Source organism: Dama dama, chromosome 10 (assembly GCF_033118175.1).
Source record: "Dama dama isolate Ldn47 chromosome 10, ASM3311817v1, whole genome shotgun sequence".
Taxonomy (NCBI): Eukaryota; Metazoa; Chordata; class Mammalia; order Artiodactyla; family Cervidae; genus Dama; species Dama dama.
The window spans coordinates 2,186,062-2,209,046 of record NC_083690.1 but is presented as its reverse complement, the minus strand read 5'-3'; the positions used below and the strand labels follow the sequence as shown (position 1 = coordinate 2,209,046).

The 22,985-nt window shown below is 50.9% G+C and overlaps 1 protein-coding gene across 2 annotated transcripts in view; it reads right to left on the bottom strand.

The window, feature by feature from the left end:
* Positions 1 to 21,419, bottom strand: part of RAB11FIP3 (RAB11 family interacting protein 3) — a 58,014-nt gene extending 36,595 nt beyond the window's left edge. The window contains exon 1 of one of the 2 annotated variants that reach the window (XM_061152419.1): positions 20,786 to 21,419. In XM_061152419.1, the coding sequence (XP_061008402.1) occupies positions 20,786 to 21,376 (591 nt within the window). In that variant the 5' untranslated portion in view covers positions 21,377 to 21,419. The remainder of the gene's footprint in view (positions 1 to 20,785) is intronic. The other variant, XM_061152420.1, reaches the window with a different exon arrangement.
* Positions 21,420 to 22,985: the final 1,566 nt, after the last annotated feature.

The window sequence follows — 22,985 nt, the reverse complement described above, 5'->3', positions numbered from 1 at the left end:
AGTCGTGTCCGCCATGGACGGAGGGCGGCCACTCAGTGCCCAGCTGAAATCTGTGACCGGCGGCTCCTCTCGACACACTCCAGGACGGGGGCCTCGGAAGCTGCTGTCCCCACGTCTGTCGTCACCGAGGCTCTGAGAGCTTGCTGCCCGCCCAGCTCAACACCAAGAGGATGTTCCTCGTGTGGGAGGCGGTGGTCAGGGAGGCCGGTCTCCAGGGCACGGGTGCCTCCAGCCGCTTCGGGCGACACGGCCGTCCTGACCACATTATATCTGTTAACAGCTTTACGGACATACAATTCACCAACTTAAAGGGTACAATTCAATGGTTTCTAATATATCCACAGAGCTGTCTCTGTGTAATTTTAAAGACAATAAAATCTTAAAACGCACATGAGAATACTTGGGAAAACAGTCGAGCTTTATGCAAACATGCTGAAAGGATGCACCCATTTACAGGAGGAGCAGAGGACACGTCTGCTCCTCTCATGCCCCCCGTTAATCAGGGTGAAGAAGGGGCACCGCTGGAAACAAAGGCTTCCCACTCAACACTGCATGTCAGCCCCCAGGAGCAGTGCTGTGGGCCCCCCAAGAGGCTACCAAAGGGTCCCCCACTTGTCTCTCCGCTGACCAGGGATGACCAGGCCCTGCTCCTGGCCATGTGAGGGCAGCATGCCCTCTGGCCTACCCATCACCTCTCTGCACAAAACAGAAGGGGAGGCGTCATTCCTTACAGGACATCTCTGGACCCCTAACCCAGGCCGGAAACCAAGGAGGGAAAGCAGCAACCACATAGTTATCAAGCGCAGGTATGCAAAGGCACACACAGGTGTGCACAGGTACTCAGCTTGGCAGTCACGGGGCTGCACGCTGGAGCAGGACAGACCTCCTGCCTTCCTCCCGCCAGCCCCCCCTACTCCGTCCAGAAGCCCCGTCTCTGTTCTTCAACTTCCGACAGTTTATTTTGGGGGGGTCACTGCCTTGACATGAAACTAACGCTCTCCTGGTGGTACTTCCTGGCTTGTCAGGTTTACACGCTGCATTTTGGCCTCCTGTGGTTAAAAAATGAGAATCCCACACCCCCTGGCCCCACCCCAAGTCTAGCCAGGCCCTCTGTAGCGTTCACATCCCGGACGATGTCAACATTTCTCGTTGAACAGATGCGTTTAAACTGCCCCACTGCCTTCTGTACCTAATCTCCTCCCCACTTAAGAGTCTCCTGGGTTCCCTGCCTCCAGCGTCTGCACACCTCCTGCTCCGTCAGATCCCCAGCACCACCCGCACTTGGAGTCTCCTCGGGTCCCCTCGCCCGCGCCCTCCGTCTCAGCATGAGCAGGGTGCGCAGTGCGCCCGGAGCTCCCGCCCCTCACCCTCAGCAGCCTGCCTGCCCGCCAGCACCAAGCCCGCCCTAATGCCTAGGGGGGAGGCTGTTTTCACCTCCTGCTCTCTGCTGACAGGATTCACCGTGCTTGCTGGGGACACTTTCCACTCACAGGAAGAGCCTGCCACCTGGAGGCGGTCCACGTGCTCAGCCGTGTTCCTCAGGTCCCAGACGCTCCCCTGACCCCGCAGAAGGCATCTCCGCCCCAAGACCACCGGTCAGTCCCGCGGACCCTTCCCTCTCCCCTCACCTTTCATCTCCTAGTCTCTTTGTCTTTTAAAGAATCTTCTGCCATGTATTCTTGACTTGATCTTCACTTCTAATTTCTTATTAAAGAAACACTTTTATTCCATTTTTAACTTCTGAGGGTGTGTACTAGTTCTCTGAATGCAATACCTTATTTAATCTGACACTATAACTCATTTCATTTTCCAAGCTTTCTGCTCTTTGCACTGACCCTATTCCCTTCAGGAGCCTTCTGCTTTTCTGTTCTTGGTCTCTGAGTCCTTGACCATCCGTTTATACATAAAAATGGTCACTAAAGAGCCAACAAGCCAGACTGGTTAACTGGGGGGCCTGACCACAGGTGCCCTTGGCAGAGACCCGGCTCCAGGACCAGACGCTGTGGGGACAGGGTCCTGAGAAGGCTTGGGAATGTGATGCGACAATCGCGTGCGTTCCCTGTAGCAGGCAGCTGGCCACAAGAAGTAAGCCACTGAGTGGTGAGGGCCACGTGGCTGGACCTGAGGGTGGCCACTGGGACCCAAGGCCACTGCCTGCCAGCCACCAGCAAGAGAATAGGGATCTCAGCCCCACAGCCACCGGGAACTGGATTGTGCCCATCATGTGAACGAGCATGGTGGAGGGCCCCAAGGCCCAGGGCACGGCTGGGCAGAGGGCACAAGGCCTGCGTGGTCGAGCCGGAGCACAGAGCGCCTCAGGGCGCTTGGGGATGGCCAGAGCGAGTGAGGGGCCGGTGCTGGGAAGGAGGCCAGCACCCAGGAGAGCTCCGAGCACGGGAGCCACGGCATCTGCCTGGACAGTGCCATCTGCCCACCTGCGGGCTCCGGCCGCGGGCAGGGGCGTCGAGGCAGCAGCCCCACAGTCCTGGCAGAGCCACAGGTGAGCCCAAGACCTGGCGGGACGCTGGATGCATCCTGACCACAGAGCCAGCCAGGCGCACGGTGGACCAGACGTCTGGTGAGAGAGAGAGACTCTGGCCCGTCACTGGACGGTGGGGACTGTTAGTTAGCTGGGGACACCACAGTGGTATGAGTCCGAGACATCCGTCTGACATCCTGGCATGCGCCCAGGCCCAGGAGGCAACCAGGCTAGAGCTGAAGCGGGGCTGAGGGGGGCTCGTCAGCAAGTGGAGCCTGGACGGAAGAGGAGGGGGAGCAACCCTGGCCTCCAGCCTGGGTGAGGACCCACGGGAGCAGAAGCCATGCATGGCGGCTCAGGTAACACAGGATCACCAAGCCGCGGAACCGGAACCAGTGCAGTGGGACGGCGTCCATGGCTGCGCTCACACTGACCTGGGAACCGCGGCTCCACGGAGCCGTCACTCTCCACAGGCATTTCCTGCTCCCGCTACTCCACCCTCAGGAGGGCTCCCCAGGTGGCTCAGTGATAAAGAACCTGCCTGACATTGCCGGAGACTTAAGAGACACGGGCTCAATCCCTGGGTCAGGAATTTCCAGGAGGAGGGCATGGCAACCCGCTCCAGTATTCTTGCCTGGAGAATCCCCTGGACAGAGAAGCCTGGCGGACTATAGTCCATAGGGTCGCAAAGAGTCAGACACGACTAAAGTGACTTAACACGCATGCATGCCTGCACATCTGTAGCAGAAACAATATGATTTGCTAGTAAATTTCCCTTCTCCCCACACTGCACCCCGCCCCCGCTGCACACTGGGGGTTTCTACCTGAGCCCCCAACTCCTCCAGGAGAACACATTCCTGGAGAGCTTCCAGGTGCACTTGTCCTGCAGACCATGGAGCCCGTGCCCAGCCCAGGGTGGCACACCGCTGGGAGGAAGTGGACAGGAGCCGAGGAGAAGCCAGGCTCTGCTCTGTGGCCCTCGGGTCTCCAGGCAGAACCGCTTCCCCGCAGGAAACCCAGCATGGAGGCCGACGGCCCCGGGGACTCGGGCCTCGGGTCCAGCACCTGACAGGGGACAAGGCCTCCAGCGCTCACTGCCCAGCCCCAGACCAGCCCGGGGACAGCCATGCCCGTGGCGGCTGCCGCTGGCTTTCAGGAGTTCTGTTCTGAGATTTGTTTAAACCTAAAAGTGACTCCTAGACTGTGACATGACCGAGAAGTCTTGAGAGGACTGAAAAAGTCCAGGAGCTCGAAAATGCTGGCCTTTAAGTTTTGGAGCTGAAAAAAGCTAACTGTAGAACTGGCCTAATGGCCATGATTATCACAATCTTTTTTTAATTATCAAGATATCATTCGACTAAGTCAGCACAAAATTAAAATTCTTCAGGCTATCATTCTGTCCAGTATCATCCCGTTCACTTCTGTCTTCATCTGCAGCACTCTGCTCTTTAAACGCAGAATGCTAAACTAAAACAAAGACAGTATTTATTCCTTAAAGATACAGACTAACGGGTCCATCTGAAACAAGTTAAGGGCTAATACTACAAAACAAAGGAACTCTACAGACGTAAACTCATAACATTTTATAGCTCCGCAGACGCCCACACCACAGGTTAAGAAACAGAGGCCAGCCAGCCATCACGGTGACACAGACACACACTCCAAAGACAAAAGCACCACTCACAGCACTTTCAGTAAGAGAGACATCAGGTCAGATATACTCCTACGGCAAAACCACACTGATACACCATTGTTCCTACATCAGATTGGTAATACTTGTACACTGTAAAAAAAAATCTAAAAAATTGTTTAAGATATTCATATATATATATATGTCTCCCCAGCAATTCCATTCTTAAGACTTTAACTAAAAGGCATAACAAAGACTGCACAGGAAGATTTAGCTAGGAGAAAGTTTATAACAGCAGAAAAATGAAAACCTAAAATACCAAAGACAGGATTAAATCAAATAAGTTTAAGGACATTCAATCATATGATGGAAAAGTAGGCACTAAAACCACATTAGAAGCAAATCTACTGAGAGTCTGATAAAACAGACTGACTTAAAATTGTAAGTTAATTGTGACTCTGGCTTTATTAATATTCCTCTCTCTTATAGAAACGATGATTTAAAGCCTGGAAGGTTGAAATGATTCACAACGCCAGATGGGATTTTTGTTTTCTCCTTTATTTGAATGTTTTCATTTATGTAAATGAACATTATCTTGCTACTGCTTTAAAGGCAATACCAACCTGAGAACAGGTTCTTGTTTCATGCATCACAAATGCAAAGACCCCTCCCACGAGAAAGTTCTCAGTGCAAAGAGAAAGCCAAATGTTCCTCCAAATGGGGATTAAGCCCCATGAAGCAGTCCTTCTCGAAAAACTCCTCAGAAGGCAGGCTCCTCGAAGGCGGTTTTTAAAAATAAAATCACCAAGCAGAATATGTCTGGCGACTGTGGCTCTTCTCTCCTCATCAGCCAGTGGATCAATGGTGATAAGGACAGACTTTCTCATAAAAGGGCCTTTTGTTTGCTACAGCAAAAAGTCAGTCCTGGGTTTTAGTAAAGTAGACCAACCCACCCAAAGCTGGAATGAAACACAACCGCAAAGGAGCGGAAAAAGGAGAGGGGTGAGGAGGGAGGAGGGCGGAGGGAGTGGCCCCTGCCCCAGCCTGAGAAGCAGCTGGAAGCACAGCCCTGTGTCGCCCGCTTCAGCCTCGGCTGCTCCCCGACGGCCCAGCAAGGGGCCTCCGCCTGACCGCCTGGGCACGGCCCCGGGAAAGCAGGACCGGCTAGGCCGGGCTGGGCACAGCACGGGCGGCAGGGCCTCCACGAGGAAAGAGCGACCAAGGTTCCGGGGGGGGAGCTAATTCAAACTGGGTGCCCCTCAGTGTCTCCCTGAGCGCCCCTCACTCTGATCCGACCTGGGCAAGCAGACTGGCCAGCAGAGGGGCGGGGGCTGATGGGACGGCGGAGGGACGGGGGCACGGCTGGCCGGTGGAACGGACGAGCCGGGCCGTGGGACGCCGCAGAGGGTCTCCCACCAGGGCCACTCCCGCGAGGTGACATCGATGCTGATCCCTGGAGCCGGGCTCTGGGACGGACTTGTACCTGCTGACCCCTCAGACCTCCCCTGCAGCCTGGCCTGACAGCCATGGACCCAGCCGCACCCTTCAGCCAGGGTGGGCACATCTCTGCCCCCGGCAGCCTCTTCTAGCCCCCGCCTCCCCCTCTCCACCCCTCGAGCACCTCGGGGTCCATGGCCCGGCCTCCCATGGGCCTCCCCATCCACCCTTGTCCTCTGCACCCCCAACCACTTTCTGAACACACCGGTCTCATTCCCGACCCTGCTCACGTAAACTCCCTGGCACCTGCTCCCCCCCACCCCCGCACCCCGCACTAAAGGCACCTAAGGCTGCTGCAGCCCCTCGAGCCCCGGCCCAGCCCCCCTTACGGTCACGGCGCCACATCCCCTCAAGCACCCCCCATCCTCCTGCACGGACCTCTCCCTGGGCTCGGCTCCAGCGGGAACGCTCCCCTCTCGACCCTTCACCTCCTAACAAAGGTCACCTCAAAAGAAGAAAAGAGTAAGCAAGAATAAACCGGGGCTTCCGGGGCTTCCCCGGTGGCTCAGTGGTAAAGAATCCACCTGCCAATGCATGAGATGCAGGTTCAATCCCTGACCTGCGGCGATCCCACATGCTGTGGAGCAACTGGGCCTGTGCGCTGCAACTACTGAGGCCTGCGTGCCCTGGGCCTGTGCGCTGCAACCACTGAGGCCCGCGGGCCCTGAGCCCATGCTCTGCAACAGGAGAAGCCACTGCAGTGAGAAGCCTGTGCAGCGCAACTGCAGAGCAGACCCGCTCCCTGCCCTGGGTCAGGACCACACCTGCGCTAGTCACTGCTCACAGCACCTTTGGACCAGGCCCTGCCAGACCCTCCCCTGGACAGAGGCCTGGAACAGGCGGGTGTCTCGCCAGGGCCCCAGCCTCCAGCCCCCACACCCCCTCTTCACACCTCCGCCCCTGGGAGCCTCAACCCTGCTGCTTTCCTGAGGTCTCACGATGACTCCCGCTGGCCCCCATCAGCCACAGCACGGATGTCCTGGAGAAACAGGGAGGTGTTTCCGGAAGCGCAGCCAGGGACTGTCTGCTCCTCCCTTGGGGACCTGCTCTGGACCCTACGGCAGAGCCCTGGAATACAGCACGAGCCCGGGTGAACCTCTTCAAATGGCTGCGACTCCGAGCACAAGGCAGTAACATCCACTTTGCCAGCACAAACTCGGTGGCCTTTAGCAGTCAGGTACACGCAGTGACCCGTGTAGCTGGGGGCATGGCGCTTCTCTCCCAGATGTCACTGACCACAGCACGAAGGTGCCAACAACCCAAGTTCATGTGTGTAGACTGTCAACACACGGAAACTTTCACACACACACGAAACACAGGTGAGAAAGGCTAAACCAAATCAGCTGCTGACCCAGATTTCCCGCAGGGAACCCTTGGGGAAGAGTGGAAAGGAGTGGCACGCCCCACTCTGCCCTGGGCACAGGATGGCAGTGAGGCAGACAGAAAGGCCCGCGCCTGAGCCGTCCTGCCGGGCGCATGGGGAGAGGGGGAGAGAAGGGCTAAGGGGACTTAAACAGGGACGCGCAAGCTCATCCCCTCCCTCCTGAGGTCCAGGGAACTCAGGCTCCAGAGGCGAGGCCCAGGGCTCCACAAGATGCAAGCAGGTGCTCACAATGGAGGACACAGACACGCTAGCGCGCGGAGCGGGTGCCAGACGACCCAGCACCATGCGTCATCCCCGAGAAGTGAAGCCTGGTCCAGAGTCTGCCTGGGGAGCACAGGTCTGGGTGCCCACTCGGGAGACACACCACAGTTGCTCCTGGAGGTAGGAGGTGAGCCCTCCGGACCTCCAAGGGGTGAGCAGACAATGAGATCCAAGCAGACAATGAGATCCAAGCAGATAAGCTAGAAGGAATGGCTGACAGGTGTGCAGAAAACTAAGCAAAGGGAAACTTAACATGATCACTCACTCCAGGAAAAGCAAAAAGGTGCATCAGAAAGGAGGTGTGATCACAGCTCACAATCGGGTCAGCCGTGGGAAATGCCTGTAGTCAAGATAAGACAAACTCAGATGCCTACTCAGGAAGACTGGGGTTAACTGCACTCACAAGAGTGGGGCAGACAGAGGGAAATGTGTGGGTGTGACTCCCGCAAGGAGACGTCAGTAAGAAGTATCTGGAATGGGGAACACCAGTATAGAGTGAACGGTGAGGAGCCGGGCGTGCGGCAGGGGTGGGGGTAGGAGAGTGCCGGACACACCATTAGCCTTTTGAAACCGTAGCGTCACAAAAGAGTCAAATGAAAGCACAGAATTAAAGTAAGCAGCAAACACACACAGCAAGCCGCACCGAAGGCAGCGGGGACACGTCAGGAGGAGCGGGCCACAGCGGACGGACCTCTGTCTGCGCTCTCCTACCAGACGGGGCAGCGAGGGCGGAGGGCAGCCCCAAAGCCTCCCCAGTGCACCCCAAGTAAACACGGGGGAAACCAGTGTCAGGATAAACCCAGCAGGGAGGAAAAGAGGGAGGTGTGGTCTTTCAAGGCAGGCAAGTATTTTCAGAACTCCCGGGAGGTGGCTCTGCAAACATGACCCCAGGGCCAGGCCCAGCAGCACCGCCAGGAATGGGTGCAGGGCGGGCCCGCTCAGACCAGACCGAGCAGACGCCGGGGCGGGGAGGGGGGGGCGGGGGCCAGCAGCCCAGGTCCTCGGGACCTATCGGTGACTCTGAGCGTGTAAACCTGGCCATCAGGCCACAACACAGGCACGTCAGGAGCGCAGGTGAGACAGCTGTTCTCAGCCACTGGTCCAGAGGCCGCGGGACCCCAGGGTCTGAGAAGGGAGGCAGTCTCAACACTCTGGGAAGTCCCTTCCCTTCACCCCTCACGCTTTCTCCCAAATGGGCCGCGGAGTTTTCCAGCAGCTACGTGACACTGACAGACGGCTCACAGAAGTGGATGTGAAAGAAACCAGCTCTCCGCAGTCAAGCCGGACATTTAGGAAACTTGCCACAGTGATAAACAACACCGCTCCTCTCACTATTGTAGGAAGCAGTCTTTTTTCCAAAATATGTCAGTAATGCGAACATGTAATGGATTATTTTTTAATGAATTAATAAAAAGACACAGCTTTGGGTTTATTTTTTAGGTTCAGTTTCTAATACAGCAAAGACCAATAGAAATAGCCCGCACAAACAAAGGCTCTTTGGTACTGACTAACACTGAAAAACACGCAGGGGGCTGAGACAACTGATGCGTCAGTGGCCTAAGGCGTCAAGAGCCTATACACACACACACACACACACACACAAACGGAGACTCCCGACCATCACTTAAGGTCACAACATACACTGTACCACCTTTCAAGGCTTCCTACACCGCCAGCAACGAGAAGAGGCAACTCCGTGGTTAGACCAGCCCCACACAAGTCCATTTCGCTGCACTGCGTTGATACCTGAACCCACAGTGAATGAGCCTCAGGACCGACTCGCGCAGCTCCCGTCGTGTATGCACACACGCTCCACAGCAGCACCCAGCCACGTCCATAACAAGACAAAACACAAAGCGGAAGATACACAGAACTACCCCAACACAGGAAGTTGTTTTCGGGTCACTGAGCATTTCTAAGCTCCTTCCACACAGGTATTCAAACATGGGTTGACCCCACTGGAGCCCTGTCACTAGAGAGCGGAAGGGGCTCTCTCTGAGGGAACCTGTGGGTGAACAAGATGTTTGCGTCCCTTTGGAGAGTGGAATCTCTTGATAAATAAGAATATAGGAGGACTTCCCTGGTGCTCCAGTAGCTAAGAATCTGCCTTCCAGTGTTGGGGACGTGGGTCTGATCCCTGATGGGGCAACTAAGCCTGCGGGTTGCAACAACTGAAGCCCGCGTGCTCTACAGCCGTGCTCCGCCATACACCGTGCTGCAGCGAAGACCCATCACAGCCAACCATACACACGGGGCTTCCCAGGGGGTGCCACGGTGAGGGCCCGCCTGCCAGTGCAGGAGATGCAGGTTCAGTACCTGAATCAGGAAGATCCCCTGGAAGAGGAAATGGCAAGCCACTCCAGTATTCTCGCCTGGAGGACTCCATAGACAGGAGCCTCGAAGGCCATAGACCATCGGGTTGCGGAGAGTCGGACATGACTGGACTCCTGAGCACACACACGTATATATATGTGGTTTTATCATACAGCTATTCCTAGTTTAAAAAGAATTTTAGTCCCATTTCTTTCTTTTAATTTACCTGGCTGCATCAGGCCTTCGTTGCTGCATGCAGAATCTTTTAGTCCTGGTATTCAAACTCTCAGGTGCAACAGATAAGATCTTAGCTCCCCAAACAGGGATCGAATCCTGACCCCCTGCCCTGGGCGTGCAGACCCCCAGGGAAGTCCCTTAATTTCCCATTTCAACCACTGTGTCAAAGAGAGGTGTCATCTGATACCCCATGTACTCGACGAGCCAACAAATGATAGAATGGGGTGGAGTCAGTAAGAAGGAAAACCTGTTTGCATAGGTGTAATGTTCCTTCCACTTGTTTGGGAATTCAGGAGTTTTTTGTTTCTTTTTGTTGCTTGTTTTGAGGATTGGGGAAAGCCACACAATCTAACTTTCCTACAAGATGAAGTGTAGATTATCATCAACGAACTTCCCATACTGTATTTTTTGTTTTTAGTTGGCAATACGCCGAAAAAGTTCAAGTAATACCTGTACACCCTTCCCCAGAGTCAGCAGGGATTGGCATCTTCTCACGGTTGCTCTCCATCTCTTTCTACACACCTGTGCTCGTCCTGTGGCACCATGGAAAGTCGGCCCCAGACATCCAGACACCTGCCTGATCGTTTCCACCTGTACCTCTGGGCAACAGGGACCCTTCTCTACCTCAATTTCAACACTATTATGACCCCAAAGAATTGAACACTGTTACTAGCAAGTGTTACATCTAGACGCAAACTTTCCCAATCGTCCCAATAATGGCCTTTGTGTTTTTATTTTCTTTTACTCTAGCATGCAGTCAATGACAGGCTTTATGGTCATGATCCCTTGGACTTCTCCAACCCAGTTTTCCCCGTTTAGGACACCTTGTCTAGAACACTGATATTTGAAGGGTCCAGGCAGCTGTCCTGTGGCTTCCCTGTTGGCTCAGAGGTAAAGAATCCACCTGCAATGCAGGAGACACAAGAGACATGCGTTCAATCCTTGGGTCAGAAAGATCCCCTGGAGAAGGGAATGACAACCCACTCCAGTATTCCTGGCTGGAGAATCACACAGACAGAGGAGCCTGCTGGGCTACAGGTCATGGGGTCGTAAAGAGTTGGGCACGACTGGCTGTAGCCTAAGCAGCTGTCATGTAGATGCCCTATAGTATGGGTCTGATTCTTTCTCATTACTTGACTCAATTCAACATTTTGGGCAAGAATGCTGTCCCTCTCACTGGTCCCACAGAGGGGCACACAGTCTAAGCGGGTCTGAGTTTGACCGTCTGCTGAAGGCAGAGGGGCCGATTCCTCTGGTGTAAAGAACTTTCTCCCTTCTGTGAGCAGTCGCTGCTGCAGACACTGCAGTCTGTGTGAGGATCTACCCTCCCCCCACCAGTCAATCACTCACACGATGCTTTCTGACGACCAGTGACGATCTTGACTGAGTTGGCTATTCCCTTGGTGAATGTCTAATCTTCCAGGTTCTACCTGAACTGGCAGGCGTCCATGAGAAGCCCCACACAGCCCTCTGGAGCACCCCTGTGACTTTCACTCGCTGTGCCGTGGACTCCCTAAATTCACTGTGTCCATTATTGTCATTCTTTTCTGTGCTCAAAATGCCCAGATCTGTCCATTAGGAACCCATCCAGGCTGCTCTTTTTTTGACACGTCCCCATCAATTTTTGATCACTTCCTTGATTTCTGGTACAAGATAATCCGGCCTCACACTGAATTTCCTCTGCCCAGAATCTGGAATGCTTCATTTCTCCAAGGATCCCAGATCCCTTTAGTGAAAAATGGTGTTTGGCAGCCAGGATCTAGGGAGCAGACGCACTCAGTCCTCCTGGAGTGCCACTGCCCCTGGTCCTCTCACATTCACACAGATGCCTCCAATCTAGATCCCCAGACATCAGTCCTTCCCCACCTCTTTCCCACCACGTTTCATCTCCTTGCTCCCAGAAAACCCTGGTTCCCAACACCAGGACAGGTGCTCACTTGCTCCATTCTAAAACACAGCCAGAGTCAGTTCAGAACTACCCCGACCTGTCAACAACTAACCTAACTTGTAGTACGTTTCTCCATCATTCTTTTTTTTCTTCTGACTATATCCCACTAAAGGAATACAGGATACTACTATGTGTGACTGGAATTACGCTTTCCTGCGTGGTTATGTTATTAATAATCATTCAATATACTGATACTTCTAGGTTCATTTGCTTCCATTTAAATTCAAGTATTCTTTTTTTCTATCAATGCTATTGTATTTTTTCAAGACGTAGAATACTTATATGACTCAGAATGTCAGAATTATATAAAAAGGCATACTCAGATCTAAGTTTCAGTCCCACCCAGATCCCTCATCCCCTGATCCTACCTACTTGGATGTTACTTTAATTAGTTTCTAGTCTATCCTTTCTATGTTTCCTTCTGCATAGAGAAGCAAATACATACATATTCCTTAAAACCAAGGGCTTCTCACTGTGGAGACTTCTCTTGCTGTGGAGCACGAGGGCTCCCGGGCCCTGGAGCGCAGACTCGGGAGTTGTGGTGCACAGGCTTAGGTGCTCCTCGGCACGTGGGATCTTCCAGGATAAGGGATCGAACACACATCTTCTGCACTGGCAGGCAGATTCTCACCACTGAGCCCCCAGGGAAGCCCCATATTATGCATATTAATTTGTACTTTTTTTCACCTAATGTATCTGAGCAATAACTCTGGCAGTTCACAAGAATCTTCCTCTTTTACTCTTGCAGTCATGCAGTCCTCTACTAAGGGGATGCACCTTGGCTCACTCACCCTGGATGGACGTTTCTGTTGTTTCCATTGCACATCACAGACAGTGCTGCAGTGAGCCGCCCCGTGCATCTGGAGCTCTGCCATCTGTGGAGGCGCACGCTCGGGGCAAATGACAGGAAGTGGGGCTGTGCCGTGGAGGACAAGTGTGCACACGGACACCGCCTAGCTCCCCGCACGACGGCTGGGCCACCCTGCACCGCCACAGCTGTACTAGAGGGTGCCTGCTTTCTGAGGGCCTCACAAGACATGCTCAAGCTTCACATATTTGCCACAAGTGAGAAACTGCCCCAGCGACTTTAATTTTCATTTCTTCTATCATATGTGAAGCTGAGCATCTTCTCATATATTTGAGGGCCATCTGTATATAGTCTGTGAATGTCTTCATGTCTTCTGTTCATTTTTCTATCAGTTTTTGGCCTCCTTTCCCTTTGACTTTTAAGAGTTTTTAAGATTTGCGTGCATGTGCAAGCCACTTTTTAAAAAAAAAAAAAATTTTTTTTAATTTATTTAATTTTAATTGGAGGATAATTGCTTCACAATATTGCGTTAGTTTTTAACACATATATCAACATGAATCAGCCACATGTATGCATATGGCCCCTCTCTCTTGAACCTCCCTCCTGTGTGTGGACCACTCTTAAAGTCTTCATTGAACCTGGTACAACACTGTTTCTGTTTTACGCTTTGGTTTTCTGTCCCAGAAGAATGTGGCATGTGGCTCCTCAACCAGGGATGGAGCCCACAGCCCCTGCAATGGAAGGCAAGTCTTAACCACTGAACCCCAGGGAAGTCCCAAGAGTCTTGATATCTTATGGAGAGCTTCTACTCCAGAACACTGGGGGCAGAGGGGTGCCCTGGGCCAGCTGTGCCTCCTCCCGCTTCTCCCAAAGACAGCACTCCTCCGTGGGTGTGGTCAGGGGTCCACAAGGGGACTGGCAGAGCCAGCCATCAGTCAGAGCCAGGAGTCCAGCCACCCTCAGCTCAGGTCTCTCCTGCAACTCACCGCTCTGGCCTCTCTTCCATTTGTCAAGTGAGAAAAATACCCGTACTGACTGAAGGATTTACAGGTACCTTAGGCTTTCAAAGGAAATGCTAATCTCTCTCATCAGTGTAGAGTCTTCCTTTTATTGCAGCTCAAGCAATCTACAAATTAAACTAAAATTACATTTCACTTTATAAATATATAAACAAGGTTCTATTTATAGCACAGGGGAGCTATATTCAATATCCTGCGACAAACCATAATGGAAAAGAACATAAAAAAAAAGAACACATGTGTAAGACTGTGTGTGTGTGCATATGAATGGCTTCCCAGGTGGCTCACTGGTAAAGAATCTGCCTGCCAATGCAAGAGACAGGGGTTCAATCCCTAGGTCAGGAAGATCTCCTGGAGGAGGAAATGGCAACCCACTCTAGTATTCTTTCCTGGAAAACTCCACGGACAGAGAGCCTGGCAGGCTGCAGTCCATGGAGTTACAAAGAGTCAGACACAACTGAGCAACTGAGCACACACACACACACACACGTGTATATATACATATGTATACATATGTATATGTGTGTGTATGTATCTACTGAGTCATCTTGCTGTACAGAATAAATTAACATAACACTGTAAATCAACTGTACTTCAATAAATTTTTTTCAATTTCAATAAATCATAAAATTTAAAACATAAGCTATATATGATTAATCAGTTCACTGGCAGGAAGCTTAATCTAAACAAGATTTGTAAATGTCCCTGGATTTCTAGTGATAGTGAGAAAAATACCCGTAGGTACTGCAGGTAGTAATCCACTGTTCTGCTTACTGACCCAGTGATTTATAGCATAAACATCTTTACAGTTCTGAGCAATGCCTCTGGTCCCAACAAATAAACCACTGCAAACAGGCCCAGCCAACAGGTGTCGGCACATCATTCGTAACTGGAGTCTTCGGTTTTAACCTGGTTAAACTTGTTTAAAGAAAAGTCAGAATAAAGTGTGTGAGATAAAAAAGAACAATGAATCATGAAAGCCCCTGACAGCAACACCACTGGTGAGTTCCCCACACTGTGGAGCCCTCACTCAGAACAGGGACGTGAACGGGCAAGCACACTCCGGCTACAGTGGGACTATTTATTTACCCGTGGGGACAGAAGGCTCTAAAGCTTTTTGTCCAAGTTTTTTAAAAAAAATTATCTAACAGAAGAAAAAGCAAAGCAGATCATTTAACAAACTAGAACTACAAAAGTTCTATATCATTAAATCCTTCTGAAGACATGGGCCGTTAGAAAAAAATAGCTGAAATTTCAAGAAAAGAGCTAAAAAATACCTGCAATTTTAGAAATCCCAAGTGATCAACATACAGACAATGTGCAAAAGGGCTTAAAATAATGCAGAGTGTCTGTGCTTCCTGTGTTTACAGCTAGTATCACTAAAATGCCATTGGCCCTCCGGTTTGTCTTGTACTTAGATCATCCATCCCAGGCCTGCTGCAGCCAGGACAGGTGACCGATCGGCACAAACAGGACACTGGCTTATCGTTAGAGCTGGGTTTGAAACAGAGAACAACACACCACCTCAAGAATGTAACCAGAGTAATATTAGCACCAACTTTTCAAAAACAAGTATTAAACATTTAGACAGAAAAACAAAACTGTACCTGCTGAAGAAATTTCTTTTCCTCCCTAACCATGACATGGAACCAATCCATGTACACAGGGTCGACTAGTCTCAAAAACTTCCGGAACTAACAATGCAATCAATGCAGTTCTTTTCCCAGGAAGTTCCTGGTTACTCACATCACATGTTGATGAAAGCTCAGTGTCAATCTTCAAGATCATAGGTGTTCTAATATGTATTTCTCCAAATATCAACAAAAATTAACAATGCATCTTCAATAAGCATCTGAACATATTCAATGTCTCATAAAGATTTTAAGCTTACTAGAAAAATCTGAGTTTGTTTAGATGTATTTTGTTTATGGATCTAAAATCTTAACGGAGTCAAAGTAAACAGGCAAATATTTTGTCTTTAGGGTTTATTTACATTTTTATTTCTAAATATGAGAATGAAATTTCTTTAATAGATTCTTTTCTACACTGTTTGAAATTTATGGTATGGGTACAGGCATTGCTTTTCAAAATAACTGAAATAAGTAACAATAGAAAAGTTGGCCAATACTTCAAATAAAACCACCCCACTTCCCAACACACACTCACACAATTAAAAAACAATTTTTTAATACTGCCTTAAAGACTCTTTTCTCATGGACAACTTCTACAGTTAAAATCATGGTACACATACAATCAGTTTATATACGACTATTCACTTATATCAGAAGGTGATAATCTAGGCTGTGGAGACTTTGCAATTATCATAAAAGTACTTCTAAGGGCCACCCTACAGTCTTCAGTGGGTATCCAACTCTTCTGTCTGATATTTCAATTACAATTAATGTTTGGACCCTATATCCAGAATTTAAATGAAATAAGTGTTTGAAAAGGAAGCAACCAATAACTTGGTGCCCTTTACAACCTGGTCAGTGTAGTCCAGACAGAATTTAACTCTTCCTACATGTAAGAGCCTGCACTGGAAAAATGCCACACCTGACTCTGAATCTCCTGGGGACAAGTAAGACTTAGGCTTCCGTTAAAGCATAGCTGGCCCTCTGTATCAGTGTGTTCCACAGCCAGGGATTCAACCAACTGAGGATCAAACACTTTCAGCGGGGGAAAAGAAATCCAGAAATTTCCAAAACGCAAAATGTGAATCTGCCACCTGCTATCAACTATTTACAGAGCATTCACATTGTACTTACAACTGTTTATGCAGCATTTACATTGAATTAAATATTGTAAGTAAAACGGAGAAGATTTACAGCACCTGGGAGGAAAAAAATTAAAAAACAAAATAAAAAACAAAAAGAACATTGTAAGTCAATTATACTTCAATAAAAATTATAAAACAAAAAAAATAAAGTATATGGGAGGATATGTATAGGTTATATGCAAATACCACATCATTATATACAAGGAACTAGAAGTATCTGTGGATTTTGATATCCACGTGGGGGAGTCCTGGATCCAATCCCACCCCACCCCCCATACTGAGGACAAATGTATATATCTGAGATCTTCAATTTTAAAAACCAGGTCAAAAGACAGGTTTGGAACAACAGACATGGAATATACCATTTTTGGACAATGAAGCATCACTACATATATCTTGATTTACATATGAAATACTTAAGGAGTTATCTCTGGGTGGTGAGATTATAGGTGATTCCTATTTTTATATTTTGCTTATTGGTCTTTAGTTTCATATTTTTAAACAATGAACATCTATAAAAAATAATTTAGCTTCTCTCCAATAGGATCTCAGTTGTGTACTTCTATCCAATTACGTGTGTATGTGTGCGTGCGCACAAAACAGTCTGGAAGGAAATGCACTAAAATGCTAATGGTGTTTTTCTCAGGCTAATGGGATTGTTGGTCATTTTTTGGTTTGGATTTTATATCACTCTATTTTCCAGTTTTTAGAAACAATAGGCATGTGTTACTTTTATAACATAAAAAATTGTAAGACCCTAACAAAAATTGCCTGTTCTCCAAGCACAGAAAGGAACATCATCTGCCTTTTAGCAATTCCTCCAACACACAGGGCCAGACACACACACCATCCGCTCCCACGTGCACCTGCTCACGCACACATGCTCATTCTCACACACACGCCAATCCAAGCCTAGGACTGCAAAGGACAGTGAAACAACCGAAAGGTGTGGCCAAACGTCCTCAGGGAGTTCCAAGCGCCCACCAGTGGAGGGTTGAAAAGGAACGAACAGCAGGGAGACGCCTGTGTGTGGACACCACCTCCAGCAGCCTCCTTACTGAGAAGCACAGGCAGGGCCCACAAGGTTACTGAAGGGCGTTCCTGCTCCAGCGGGCAGAGCTCTCTGGAAAGGACCCTAGACTGTTCAAATGCCCAAGTGAGCGCTATCCTGTGAAAATAACCTTTACTATTATAATGAATTTCTTTGAAAGATAACACTGAAAGAAACCAATCGTTTCTCACAGTACTCTTATTTTACAGTACAGTTTATTTCACAATTTCTTCTTTATGATAAGTTGGTGATAACTACAAAAGCATCTGTCCTTCTTCATGAAAGGGTCACGTCCACGAGGCATCTTCAGAGATGGTCGAGGCCTTAAAGATAAGCTCTTGCAACTTGACAACCAGTGCCTGGGCACATCTGACTATAAATTCCTGGTCAAGAACACACAACCAGAAAGTGCCGCTGTAGTTCTTTCTCCTTTCAATTCCTGCCAACACTGTATTATATTACACCACACCTGATCTATCACCAGATGAGGTAATGAGAACCAAATACACCATGACATTGCTAAAGAGAGGGACACAAAAGCCGTCTGTATTATAAATGGGAACTACTTCTATTAAAAATTCAGATAACCCACTTAAATAATTCAAAATGCTTCCTTCATAAGCAGATTACAAAAAAGATACTGCAAGTGCTACCTTTGACAATTTGACAATAATCAAGTTGCTATCACCAAGGACAGTAATGTGACCAGCCTAAGAGTCTCATGCACTCTGTATTTTGAAATCTCAAGGTAGAAAGTACAAATACTTATGCTCTTTATTGCTGTGTGTTCCTACAGTTTAAAAAAATTATTAATGTTTTAAAAAGAATTATCTTCTAGAGATATACACTGAAATATTTATGGGTGACATGATATGTCAGGTATGTGCTTCAAAAGTAATCTAGGGGTGGGGAACAGGGAGTTTACAAGTGAACCAGGACTTTGGAAACTGAGCAGTGGCTTGGGGGCAGGTAGAGGGTTTCACCAGACTTCTCTCTATTCTTAGCTATGTCCAAGACTTCCCATTTTTAAAAATTAAAAATATTTATCGAGGTAGAATGCTTCACTTTTCTCTAGAATACCTCACTATCAAAGAATATTTCTTCTCTTTGCTCCTCTATAATGTATTCTGACACTAGACTTGGAAAAGGAAGTCTGAGTCATAATAAAGGCTAGCAAAGGTTACACACACACAAAAATCAGCGTTTCACTACCCTGTTAATTATCTGCTCCTAAACAAGAGCTGCCCTCCACCATCCCAGGAAGCTCGTCCAAGTCTGGTACTCAGATCACATCCAACTCTGCCTCTTCCCCAGCCGTCCTGGGAGCAGACAGAGGGGGCAGTGCCACAGCAGACCTCCCTCACTTGCCCACTCCCACCAAGTCCTGAGTCATCCTGGACTCACCCCCAAACTCAAGACTCCACCAGGAGCTCCCAGAGCAAAGAATGTCGACTCAGTTCTACTCTGAATAATATTTAGAAAAAACTCAGCCCCAAATAGCAACCTGAAGTTTTTCCCACTGTGATCAATAAGAATGTCACAACAAAAGGTGGTTCCCAAATGAAAATGATTTTATGATAATCAATAAGATGAAACTTTGTGGGATTAAAGTTTAGGGCCACCAAACCTAAGAACCGGGCGTCATCTAAATGTCATGAGCAGAAGACCTAGTCCCTGTGCCAACACTGACAATCTGTGAGGCCTTGGAAAGTCACTTGACATTTATGGGCCCCCAGTTTCTCACCTGTGGGATGAATCTCTTCCACGTATGACCACCTCAGAGAAAGGCTGATGACCCAGGGAAAACACAAATGAGCCTCCTATAAGCTATAAAGCACTGCATCAAAGTCAGAGTATGGTAAAGACAAATGTACCAATTCCCTAACATGCTTGATGGGTGTGATGAAGAAGCGTATGTTTAGAGAGAAGACACATTGTTCTACTGAAAAACAACTGACGATGCCCAAGGTGCTCTCCAGCTGGCGGGCAACAAAGAAAAGCATCAAAACACCTGAACCACTGATCACAACCCATGAGAACCATACAGGACACTGTCCAGTGATCACAATCCAGGTTAATCTCTCTCATTAGACTTAGAAAGGGTCTAATGGGCACATCTCTCTCTCTGCCCGTTAGACTAAGAGATGGGAGACCTGTCCTGGGCAATGTCTTCAAACCAGAGCTACACAGAAGCATCACACTGACCAAGAGGTCAACATTCAGGATACCCATATGGACACATCCAGACTGAAAACTCAACAAGGAGCCCTGACGCAGGATGACCCAGTTCTTTACATGACTGCTCAACGGACGCCATGAATACTCAAGGGGCACAGAGATCCTGTATAAAAGTTCTTAATGTTCTGGCAGACACCCTACGTACCAGGGTGTCAATTTTACCTCTTAGCTTAAACATGCATATGTACCTCACATATACCTGAACGCCCACTTCACATGTATGAATAGTATGAATATTCAAATGTATGAAAAGTCAATTAAATACAAACACTAGCAGATCAGCCTTTGGAATGTCTCATCACTGAACAACGTATTTAAAAGAACACCTAAAAAAAAATTAAACAATAAATAAATAAATGAACACCTGTCACCTGTGTGATGTCTATCCGGGTTAACAGCAGGACACACACAGCCACGTTGTTGTCTCCACCTGAACTTTCATAAGCGTTGAGATGGGGGAAGGCCTGGACCTTGAAGCTCACCTTCTCCCAGAGCAGCGCTGCCCTGGGAGCGGCTCGGGACCCCCTGCCCTGTGCGTTCCCTCACCTGCCCAGCACCTCACCTGTCCTACAAGAGTGCAGGTGGACCTGATGGAGTTCTGTGGAGTCTGTATTCACCGCGGTGCTCTAGGGTTCATCCCTCTCCCTTGCGCACAGAAGGTAAGGAAGTGAACGTTTTTAGCCTTCACTGTCTCCCAAATAACGAACCTACCTAGAACACAAGCCAACCACAGATGGTGAAGTAACCGCTCAAAATAGATTATTAATATGATCTTAAGCATCCAAGTGCAGCCTGGCCTTTGCAGACAGGAGTAAATTACTTCAGCCAAACCGAACTTGGGCTCTCAGTTGGGAGACCTGCTGGCACCTGTCCATCCGGGGGGCACTTCTATGCAGCAGACAGGGGGCATGTCCCCAGGCCAGGAGCAACCCTCAATTTAGGAAAGATCCAGCTGTGTGGCTTGGGATGGCAGGGAAAGAAACTGACTCTCGGGAATAAAACCTCTTGAAAGGGGGAAGATGTGCTTCGGCGAATTCAACCAGAGATGAGGGGAGAAGCGGTGAATCAGAAGAGAAGCGGGACCCCTGGCCTCCACTGCACACCGCGACCAACGCGCGGGCCCGGCCTTCACGCGGCGAGTTACCTGCTCCGCCCCGTAGACGGTGGCGAACTGGACGAAGTCCTCGATGCGCACGAAGCCGTCCCCATCCCCGTCCAGGGCATCGAATACGGCTCGGAGGCGGGGGCTGTCCTCCGGACACCCCGCAGGCTCGCTCGTGAGGGGGTGAGTCTGGCTAAAGTCAGAGGGCCCGTCCGGGTCCCCGGGACCCAGCTCCAGGGCCGGATCGCCCACCTCGGGCGCCGCGAAGGAGGGGAAGAAGTCGACCTCGCCCCTCAGGTGATGGCTGCGGCTGAACTCCTGCGCGCGGACGGACGCGCTGTGCGCGGGGCCGTCACCCTCCGGCTCCATCGTCCAGGAAAAGAGCGAGCCGAGCTCCGGCAGCGCCAGGTCAGGGTCGGAGTCAGGGTCGGGGTCGGGGTAGGGCTCCCGGCCCGCGTGCTGCGGCCGCCGCTCCCAACCCGGAGATCGCCCAGCATCCACGCCGGCCGCGGGGTCCTGCGGGCCGAGGCCCGGGCTCCGGACGGGGGCGGACGGCGCACCGGGCCCGCCAGGCTCCGGGTCGGGGCCCGGGCCGCCCGCGGGGGAGGCCGGCCGGCCCGGCTCCATCTTCATGGGCGCGCCCCCGGCCGCGGCGCGGGCCCCCGAGGCCAGTGGTGCTGCGGGCGGCAGACAAAGGCGCTCAGGGCGCGGCGGCGGGCGCGGGCATCCCCGCGGCGGCGCGGGCGGGTGCGCGCGGGGCGCCCGGGCTGCTCCGGCTGGCTCTCGGGCCCTGCTCCGCCCTCGCCCATCTTCGCGCCGCGCCTCAGCTGTCCTCGGCCCGGCGGCGCGGCGGGCGCGGGCCCATGGCGGCGGCGGGCGGCCGAGGGAGGTCGAGGGGCAGGGGGGGTCGGGACTCTGAGGCGCGGGACGCCGTGGAGGGGACCCTGAGGAGAAGAGCCCCGAGAACACGAATGAGAAGGATGACGCCGCGGAGGCGACTGAGGTACCGGAGCGCACGCCACCTCCCTCGCCCCGCTCTTCGCCGGCCTGACGTCAGCACGTCGCGCCGCCGACTGGCCCCGCCCCTCGCCGACCAGGTATAAAGGCAAGCTCCGGCGCTGCAAGGCGGCTTGTGTCGCTCACCCTCGGGGTGGGGCCGCGGACCCGGGCGTGACGTCACCGATCCATGCGCGGGGCGGATGGACTGAGTGTTGCCGGCGTAAAGCGCCCCCACGCAATGAACGGGATCTTGAAGGGGCCGGGGATGTGCACGTGGCGCCCCCAACAGACGCCTGCTGCGCGGAGACACCCCGCCTGAGTATGGAAGAGCCTTGGAAACGCGGTCTGTCCCTAGTGACCGAAGCAACGCGTGGGCACACACTGAGACCGTTTTTAAAATCTGTGACAAGTTTCCCCCCCAACACACAGGCTATCCAGTGTTCGTCGCCAGTGTACTGCCAGGCCTCCCAAGCGCTGCGGCGGCAGTCTTTGACAACTGACATCTGTTTCTCTAGATGTCACTGTCGTCAGTGGGGACACAGGGCGCCAGACAGCAGCACAGGCACGTTGCAGCAGGCATAAAAGTGGAGACATGCAGATGGGAGTCCGTAAGCTGCCAGGCCCCAGGTAAGGTGCATGTAGCATTACAGGCTCCATCTAGAGCCCGTAATAAGATGCAGGGGGAACGCACTGCCCCGGCTGTGTTCATAAACAGCTATGGCGAGAACCAAAGGAGACTGAGCCTGCTTCCAGGCGTACTGTGAGGAGCGGTGTGTTGGTTAACTGAGTCATCTGCCATGACAAAATCCCAGGACATGTGGCCCCAGTGTTTGTGAGGCCGGCATTGGGAAAAGAAGGGTGAAGGAATACCCCCAACCCAAAAACTATATTCTCAGTTTCTTATAAGAGCTCTATGCTTTCGTGAGGAAGATACTGCACTCAAAGGGGAAAAAAGATGACCTCCAGGGACTTCCCTGACAGTCCGGTGGTTAAAAATCCACCTGCCAATGCAGCGGACACGAGTTCAATCCCTGGTCCAAGAACTAAGATCACTCATGCCACAGAGCAGCTAAGCCCGTGTGCTGCAACTACAGAGCCAAATGCTCTGGAGCCCATGAACGGCAATTGCTAAGTCCTGGAGCCACAGCTACTGAAGCCCACCCTCCCTAGCTGCTGCTGCTGCTGCTGCTACGTCACTTCAGTTGTGTTCGACTCTGTGCGACCCCATGGACTGCAGCCTACC